The sequence below is a fragment of the Thermobia domestica genome, chromosome 2 (assembly GCF_964235325.1).
Source record: "Thermobia domestica chromosome 2, izTheDome1.hap1.1, whole genome shotgun sequence".
In the NCBI taxonomy this organism is placed as follows: Eukaryota; Metazoa; Arthropoda; class Insecta; order Zygentoma; family Lepismatidae; genus Thermobia; species Thermobia domestica.
The window spans coordinates 237,978,230-237,988,447 of record NC_137455.1 but is presented as its reverse complement, the minus strand read 5'-3'; the positions used below and the strand labels follow the sequence as shown (position 1 = coordinate 237,988,447).

The 10,218-nt window shown below is 37.2% G+C and overlaps 1 protein-coding gene across 1 annotated transcript in view; it reads left to right on the top strand.

Moving 5' to 3' along the window:
* The first annotated feature begins 4,271 nt into the window (after window positions 1-4,271).
* Window positions 4,272-10,218, top strand: part of LOC145678408 (uncharacterized) — a 397,255-nt gene continuing 391,308 nt past the window's right edge. The window contains exon 1 of the mRNA XM_081748524.1: window positions 4,272-5,860. Within this exon, the coding sequence (XP_081604650.1) occupies window positions 4,533-5,860 (1,328 nt within the window). The 5' untranslated portion in view covers window positions 4,272-4,532. The remainder of the gene's footprint in view (window positions 5,861-10,218) is intronic.

Here is a 10,218-nt window from a genome sequence, read left to right as displayed (position 1 = left end):
TTTTCTCGGGGTTCTCCCGTTTCCTCCCACTTTCTTCATTCCACCATTTCATTCATTTCTCATAATCACCGTCTCCTTTAGCCTAACCGGCATAACCGTGGGACGTAAAACTCAAAGATTTCATTTCAATTTTTCATTTACCTTCCATGGTTTTCATACTGCGGGCACTGGAGTTTCCGAACTATATCATGGCGGCCGTTTTGAAACTGGTGCTCCATATGAAACATCTTTTGGTACAGCGTTACTTAGTTTTCCAAGACCTTTCGAACGAGGTATTACTCGACCCATGTTCCCATTTGACATTTCAGAGTTACCCCCCGTTACCCCCATTTACGGGCGGCGGAGAGGGGTACTTTTGACGGAATTGGTTTTCCCCCTTAGCAATATATAACGTGTACTTCAAACATTTCTTCTATGTTTTATCATTTTTCAGATATTTCCGTGGATTGATTAAAATGGCCCACCCTGTATATATATATATATATATATATATATATATATATATATATATATATATATATATAGATAGATAGATAGATAGATAGATAGATAGATAGATAGATAGATATGTTGTTGCACCAGTAAGCTCACAAGAGTACAGATTAATTCATTCTTGATTTTAATCTACAGAACAAATGCTTTTTATGAAAGCAAGGGGACTGCTACCCTTAGATGGCTAAGTGAGGTAAATAAAATTTAAACTTCAAATGGAACTGGGGTGGCTCACCGACAATGGCTGATTTAACACGTTTGATAACAGCGCGGGTAATAGCTTAGTTATAGATAGAGCCTGTGTAGGTAAGTGGATACCGCGTGAGACTCATTCTAAGGGTTCGGGGTTCGAGTCTCGGCCTAGACTGAGGGAAAATTTTTTCAAGGAATTCAACACTATAAATGATGTTCGCGTTTGATACTGAAAGAGATTTATCCTATGAAGGAAGAAAACCCAAGATGGGGGCAGGCGGAAAGACGGAAACTGTTTATCCTTAAGTGTTAATATTTAATTTATTCCCATGTCTTTTGCTCTTTCCTTTCCTTCTTTTCTCATTTTGTTTAGCTATCCGTACTTTTTCGGTTTCTGCATGAAGCGTATTATTCTTTTCGTTTTCTTTGCATTAATTCCTATCTCTTTGAACTTAATGTGAATGGAATTTCTGCAGATTTATCTCGTGGTTGTTTCTCTAAATGATGCTCTCAGATAGTAATACTTTTTCCTCCAAGTGGAGGAATATCCTGGCATGTTATGTTTTCGGGCACGTAGTTGCTGTCATGTTGGTTGTCCAACTATCAGACATCGAGTGAAACTATTCTGATACTGGAAAAAGCTATCATTTCTTATGTATCCAACCTCCATTTTCTACTGTCGCTGACTGTACCAACGAAACAATCAAATAAAGTTCGTGTTCATGCGAATCACTTCCGGTCACCGCGATACATTGGATTGTTTCAGTTTGCATTCTGCAAGGCAGGTTACGAACAAATTATAGACCTATAACTTTTGAATCACTTCTCGAATTTGCTTTTTGCTTTGGTTCTGCGAACTGTTCTCTTGACGGATGCAACACAATTGCACATATAAAGTGTTCATGATACAAGGGAGTATTTTTCCTGCGTCATTTCTTTATAAAACAGAAGAACAACAGTGATCAATTTTCATCTCTAACCTATGATTATTGTAAACAATGTAATGACTAATTGTACCTAACAAACTCGTTAGTTATTGCGAAACACTTTTTTTCTGTTACTTCCGATAGCTTTTAATTCGTATGTCAATATTCGTTACTAATTATTTGTACTTAACGCGTATAAATGCGTATATCCTCATTTTCTCATATAAACTTCCAAGTTGAATATCACGAACCGTTCTCAACCGTACAGGAATTTTATTAGCTTGTTATAATCAGCATGAATTGCGACTTCAAATGGCATGCTTAGTTTCTCTGTAGGCGAGTGCTTTCTCCTGACTTTTCCTTGTGAGGGACAGCCAGCAGTGCTTTTTTCATGGAACTTTCAAGAGCTGCTCGAAACAATTTGCGCAGCTGTACACAGTTCATGCTGACATAGGGAGTTCAAGTGAGAATACATAAATCGTACCAATTTTGTACGCACCGCTCCCTGACAAAACTGAAAGTACACTCAAGTCCAAAATTATTGTCGCATATCTATAACTGTATTCTTGTAAGAATGTAATTTGATACTTTTGCAGAGTACTTTTAATACTTATATTATGTGTATAGTCAGGAAATGTATATTTGTGGTAAATTTCATAGGAAAAGAATTATAAATACGAAAATGATAATGAGTAAAATGTAACTAAATGGACAAGAAAATTTTATTTTCGTTTTATTGTTCTTATTTACTGCTCTTTTAACATGAAATTTACCACGTACTTGACTTTGCCGATTATACACACACTAACATTATAAGAAATACCGGGCGAATTCGTTATCAAATTATATTACTAGAACAACATATTTATAATCATGTGACAATAATTTTGGACATGAGTGTACATACAGAAACCTGTTTACGTTTGTTAGGTGTTGGTCTGAAAAACACGATCCTAAGGTTCATCTAGTTTCTTTCATGCTTCTTGGCGTCCGGTAATGTTACGTCTAGCAACTTTCTCTCAGGCTCGTGGCAGTCAGCACGCCATCGTGGCAGTCAGCACCTTGATATTGGCAATCAGCGCCAGTCGTGGCAATCAGCACCAATAATTGGCTGTGGCAGTCAGCACCCCACCAAATATTACGCCAATTACAGCACACCCTACCATTTATGATTAAAGGGATATTGTTTTCTTTCTTGCATCATCACCTGAGTCAGAAACACTACCATAATAGTATAAATTTAGCATTTAGAAAAAAAAGAAGAAGAAGAAGATAATAAGAAAGTAAGTATAAAATACCTAGTAGTTAAAGCCCGTCACCAAGAATAAGACGTTAATTTCTATTGAAAGCGATATTCGAGAAATTATTGCCATAACATATGCTCCTCTTGAATATTTTTTAAAAATAACTTTTTTTTCCTCTGAAAGCGAAACAATCCCATAGGACGAAAGAATTGACAGGATTTTCAAACTCCTTGTTGTTTGTTTAGTAAAATTATTTACCCACATAAATCTTCCGAAAACCTTCTGTTTTTAGTGAGGCATACTAGTTCTTGCAGATTATTTTTTTTCAGTCTGAAGAAGGAAAACCGAGACAATTAATTATTTCATTGAAAACCGGAACGTCTGGTAACCCTATATATAGGCTATATTGATGACCCCTCCTTGATCAGTTTCCTTCTATATCCCACTGTCCCTAGAAGTAGATATATTAAACTTGCTGTGAACCGAAAGTAAGAAATGAAAAGATCATAAACGTTTCTTTTGTGTAGTAATTGAAAAGAATTGGTACTCTTTGAGTGTCAACACGAAATTCTAAGAACTGAAGATCAAAACGACCTTCGCAATAGAAGTCTATCAAGTGAATTATCCTGCGCCTGCGTCATCAACTGTATACTGTGTGAGTATTGAAACTGCTTCTTGTTAATTAACGGAAGAAAGAACAGCAAAGACATTGAAATAATAATAATAATAATAATAATAATAATAATAATAATAATAATAATAATAATAATAATAATAATAATAATAATAATCATAATCATAATAATAATCATAATAATAATAAACGAAACAAACAATGGATAAAAGTTTCACGATTGCCTGTTAACTGACCTCATAATAAGTATACAAAGGACTACGATTGATTGTAATAAAGAGAAATGTCCAGTTTCATACGATGTTGCATGTTTTGGTATGCGTTGCCATGGTTACGTTCACAGGCACTAAACAGGACAAAACAATTTGTAGCTGTTCAGTCTGTAATTCTAGTCGAATCGCCGTCTGGTTTACTCGTAAAATCCACGACGTGCATTGCTTGCTTGCTATTCAGTCAATTCTTTCTTGGTAAATATAACAATATTATAAAGCAATAGGATTGACTTTTCAAATTTGAGCAAAAGTAAGCGGGTGTACTAGTAATAAATGCACTCCGCAAAAGTAATTAGATAGTTTCACTCAGTATAACTAATTGTAGTTTGCTGTATGTAATTAGCTATATAATGTTTGATATTGAGTGGGCTCACGTTCCGAGAAATTTCCACATGTTAAAAACAGGTTTCAAGAGGAATTGCAAGTCTGGTGTTGTGAAATGGTGAGAAGACAGCATGACGTGGTTGTGACGTACTTGTGTATGACCTTAGTGTTAGGCACGCCTACTTCTCTGAAGAGTTACATCCAAACATGGTTTTAAATGGACGCTGTTTGTTCTTAGCTCAGCTCTCTCTCTCTCCTTTCCTCTCTCGGCCTGCATGACGTTCTCATCATTGTCTCCGTTGCAATCTCGACTTTCGCCCTCGTAACACCTTCAGATGTAAGTGGCCTACATCATGCCAGCGTTTTAAAGACTGGTTTTGTGGTGCATTGGGATTGGTCCGCTGCAGAATCTGTGGGTTGAAGATCGTGGACGTTTTGCATCTCAAGGATGGCTAGCCCAAGTGTTACAAGTCATTCTCCAGAAGGCCAACACAAAAGCTTTCCAGTGTTTCTGTACAGCGAAGAACCGTACAACCAGGCCACTTACAGCGATATTATAGACATGACAATTACAAAAACTGAACCAACTACAAAGAAACGAACTAATTCTAAAAGTACATCAGTAAAGAAATTATCATCATCATCATCATCATCAACAACAACAACAACAACAAAAACGACAGGAGCTTCAGTGGTTGTGTCATCTTCGTTAGTAGAAGACAGGAAGCAATTACTATCAGGATCATCTTCGATTCGAAAAGAATCAGTTCAAGTGTCTTCTACAGAACGTGCACTAAATGTTCCTATTTCAAACAGTGATAATATTGTGAAAGAAAGTGGTAGAAGTGATATTGAAAAAAGCCTTTCAGTTGGACAATCGCATACTGTTGCAAGTGATGCTACAGGTTGTGGAAAAAAAGTGATTCAATCGACAAAATCAACAAACTCGTCTCGTTCATACGCAGGTCAAGAAAGAGGTCATGCAAAACAAGAATATTTCTCTAAATTGACAGTAACAGAGAGTAGTAATGAATCTAAGGGGGGAAAGTGCTCGTTAATCGGTAGGGGAAGCTCGGAGACGAAAGAACTAAGTGGTGCTATTAGTGAGGTTAGACTAGTTAAAAATGTCGGCGATATTAATGGAAAAGAATCACATACTTTTTCCAATCGCTCTGAATCTCAAACAAATAAGGCAGAATTTAAAGAGGAACCCACACACCGAAGTTCATCTATCAGTGAAACTAACAGTGCACAAGTGCAGTCAACAGAAGAATCGAAATCAATTACGTCTGCAACAAAAAAACGCGACGGAAGTTCTGACATTGTGCCTTGTGACTCAGGTGTTGCATTAGGTGCTGACAATGCACATATTTTGAATGCGGGGAAAATTGGAACGGTACAGAAAGATTCGTTAGAACAGATTGCCCATGCAAGTAACAAGCAAGAGCGAACTATAGGAAAATCAATGCAACAACAAGAAGAACAACTACATTCTACAATTGTATCTTCGTCATATAGTCAAGCAACATCTGGAAATCGAAAATATACTACAATAGAAACGGAAGGTGTGAATGAAGAGAAATGTCAACATACAGCAATGGAAACCTTACAAGAGGCCACGAAGTGTGAATCTTCTGAAAATGTTTCATATGTTCAAGGAAAAGAAGAAAAACTTATTCCTACTATTAACAAGAAACAAAACAATGATACTACAACGTCTGGACGTCTTCCTACCCCAGGAAAAGAAAGATGTATTTGTGAGATTTGCACGTGTGGGTGAGTACATTTTTCTTTTTTATACTACAGTATGTTTTTCATCTTATTGTTGTTCTTTTTTTCTTGTCTGAATTTGCTATCAAGCAATAACAATATTATGTTTGTGTTGTATTGGAGTTATTATGTAGTATGTATCACTATTACATATTATGTGTATGTATTATGTATCACCAGGCGCGGATCCAAGGAGGGCTATAGGGGCTATAGCCCTCTCCCCCTTTGACGCTCAGGTATGCACTGGATAAAATAGGCTTCAATCCTGTTTTACACTGGATAAAGAGGCAAACTATGGTTTAGCCCCTCCCTTGATCATATCCTGGATCCGCCACTGTGTTTTACTATTGAGTTGTTGAGTTGATTTTGAGTTTAACGTCCCGTTCAGCAGCGAGGCTATATGAGACGTGGACCTACTGATTAACGTGGAATCCGAACCACATGAGCTCCCGCCGGGAATCGAACCCGGGACTCCCACGCCAAAGGCGCGTACGCTAACCGCTTAGCCACGGAGGAGCTCTGTGTTTTACTATTTATATATAAGATCACTAATATGATATTTCAAGCTTCGGAGGGGACAAACAAACAGAAAGAAATTTTTAGTTAATTATCGTCAAAGGATTATGCTCTATAGGCCGAAGTAGGCGGAAGATAAATATAAGTGAATAATGATATAAGGTTTAGTGGATGGGTGAGAGAGAAGTAAGCAGGAATACACCAACACACCAACAAAACCTGCAGATATAATGTTCAATACAAAAGCACTTGGCTGTGATCGAACCAGGAACTCTGCAACCAAGTTCGGTTAATATATGTCCTGTATTGTTTCGCAGGGCAGTGTTGAATTCAGACTGTTGTGTAAGGGAGGGGGGAGGCTCTGTTCTAGATTGCAATAGAGCACAGCAGGAAACTGCCGCAACAAAACTCACTACTTGTCATTGTCTGGTCGGCTCCCTAACTAACGTTGAAAGCGTTTGTGAGCGTATGTATCTAATTTGCAAGATTTTATTTAACTTCGAATTTATACGAGAATTGTTAATTAGGACAATTGGGTTGTTCAAAAGAAGAAACTTCAAAACGGAAAAAAGAAATCTTTCAACGCATGTGCATAGATATTCTAGGAAGGGCGCATATATATTCTAGGGGGCTCAGCCCCTCTTGAATATGCCTGAATTCAACACTGTTGCAGGGCAACATGAACTACTTTACAATAACAGCTTGATCGTGTGGACATCGAAATTTGAACAAGTAGTTATAAATTATCGTAGAAGGCCAGACGAAATGACTTGACTTGCTGCACTGTTGAACGGTTTAAGCCAGCCTGGCATATCTGAGAGTCGTGTTCACATATCATGTGGCTATAAAATCGGAATGTAGTGTTAGATTTCGTTCTAACTGTACTAAATAATATACAATGACATTTTTAGAGACTTATCCAATATGACTTACGTTTCATAGGCTAAAGGAGACGAATAATTAATAAAAATGATTTACTATGAAAGAATTGATAGAAATCAAATAAGGAAGAAAATGGGAGTTCCCAAGAAAACTCATGGATACGATGTTGTCCACCACAAACTAACATGACTTGGAATCAAACTACAAGCCCCTCGCACCAGAGTTTCACGCTTTACCACTGAGCCACAGTGCCTTGTAGGTGATACTGTATGTTACCATATGGAACCCCCACCACTGTTATATAAGTGCTTTCTAGATTGTATATTATTACCTGTTAATTGAAATATATTTTCATTTCGTCATGAAATTGGACCAACACCGAAAATCATACGTCAAAGATACCGAAACAGGGGATACACGCACCAAAGAACGAGCTAACCATATTGGAGTCAAAAGTTATGGTGCCCATGATGTAATATAGTTAGTGTTGTAAATAGTCGGGGGAAAAGGAAAATTTTTTGGAGGGGGAAAGTTTTTTTTTTTTTTACCAAGGCTTGAAAAAACACAATATTAAAGAAAAATCGTTATAGTAGTTTTTTGTTATTCTTAATCCGAAGCAAAACTTAAATTTGAGTACCGGTAACAAATTTTATAAGTTGAGCATCTATAGTTATTGTCACAAGAACTGGAATACACTCTTAGCCTCTATCCCTCTTCGAACATGCACTCAAGTAAATAGATGAGAGCTTAAGTATAGAGTATAATTATTTCCTTTCCACGTGCAAATTGATTACTTAATATAATTTAATATATTTTTTGCTAATACGTTGTTAGATATATATTTAATACAATATAGAATGTTTTAACAAAATTGAGTAATTTTTATGTACCTTATAGATGAACAACTGATCTATAATTTACACGAAAATCGTTCAGATTCCGGTATTCATTAGATGTAACATTTTGCAAACAATATTACTGGGGCAAACATATTAGGACTACTTAACTTTAGAAATTCACTGTTGTTCAAAAAATCCTAGTCAGCAACTTCTCGTCACACAAACATTGTCTCTTATCTTTATTTTAAACGAAATGCTTTAATAACTCTATACACGGCTCTGAGAACAGTGTATGGTGAGAAATGTATGATCAGGTTTTATTTGAAGATTGTATGTTATATTCTTTATGATTATCCGGAAAACGGATTCACAAAAAATCCCCCTTCTTTGAATGTAGATGGTGCAAATTGACCCCTCTGTTTGTGGCAATGTTGGACATTGCACTAAAAGCAAAGAACTGAAGTTCGTATATAACATATTATAAAGCTCTTGTCTAAGCTTATCTCCACTTTTTTTTTTTTTTTTTTTTGAATTTTAGTGATAAAGACAATAAGATATACAGTAGAGTCCCATTCCCGATAACCCGGCATTTTCACAAATTCGGCCCCTTTCGGCCCACATTAGGCCGAGTTTTCTGCACTCTACTGTATAAAAATGTAGAAAGTGAGCCAGTCTACAAATGTGACTATATGAACTAGTAATTACTTTCGAGACCGTTCGTAGGATGTGCAAATGTAGATGCCCAATAATTATGACTTGAAAAACTCGGCACTTGATAACCCAGTAGTCCGGATAATTCGGCCACACCCTGGCAATGCGGAAAAACACAGCACGGAAACCCGTTCAAGTATTGTTCTGATGTCTGTCTTATCAGGTAAATTACTGTACAGTGTGTATTCATTAATTTTCATTTTCGTCTTTAGTAAAGCCTTCATAAAATATGTACTTTTCCTTTGTTTAAGAGTAATTTATTCTCTGTTGTATTTTCAAGCAACCAATACATACAAATACAGTACTGTATTTTCTGAGGAAACACTGGTACTTATTTTTTCATCCCATTCCTGATAACCCGGCATTTTCACAAATTCGGCCCCTTTCGGTCCACATTAGGCCGAGTTTTCGGCACTCTACTGTATAAAAAAGTAGAAAGTGAGCCAAAAAGTATCTACAAACGTGACTATATGAACTAGTAATTACTTTCGAGACCGTTCGTAGGATGTGCAAATGTAGATGCCCAACAATTATGACTTCATAAACTGCGCACCAAGATTTCTGGTAAATGAAAAAAGTTTTAGAAACTGTTATTAGTTTATGTCGACTAAAAGCAGGAAATTCGTGTTACTATTCGGTTTAAAATCTCTTGTCGTCGCGGATTCTGTCGAGGAATTTGAAGCTTAAAATATATAAATCAATAATCATGCCTGTTGTTCTATATGAATGCGAAACATGGTCGCTTACACTGAGGGAAGAACATAAACTGAAAGTATTTGAGAACAAAATCCCGAGACGAATATTCGGACCCAAGAGGACCGGGAATGGGGAATGGCGGAAACTTCATAACGAGGAACTACATATTTATACGGTTTACCCAACATTGTTAGGGTCGTCAAGTCAAGCAGAGCCCTGTACGGGCCGGGCGCGCCCGATTCGGCCCGGTGCCCGGCCCGACCCGTTTCAAGTAATATCAAACTGGACCGGGCCCTAACCGGGCCGGGCACATTTCGGGCCGAATCGGGCCGAACCGGGCCGGGCACATTTCGGGCCGAATCGGGCCGAACCGGCCCGATAGTCTGAAAGATGGTTCGGAAACTAATGTTGTCAGCCTATTTGTTTTTTTAATGTCCTCCACTACCTCTATTTTTGCCGTGTTTGTACGGTCTTACTGTCAGCCTATGTTAATCGTAATGTGTTTGGGAAACTGACTCTTTGTTCAAGACTGTGATGTACTGGTAATACTATTACTATTACTACTTCTACTACTACTATTACTACTTCTACTATTACTACTACGACCACTGCTAATACTACTACAAGTGCTACGACTTCGCGTCAGAGTTGACATGTCTGATGGTACCGAATTTACCTTCTAAGTACAGAATAAAATTGAGAAATGCTAGTTATTATGGC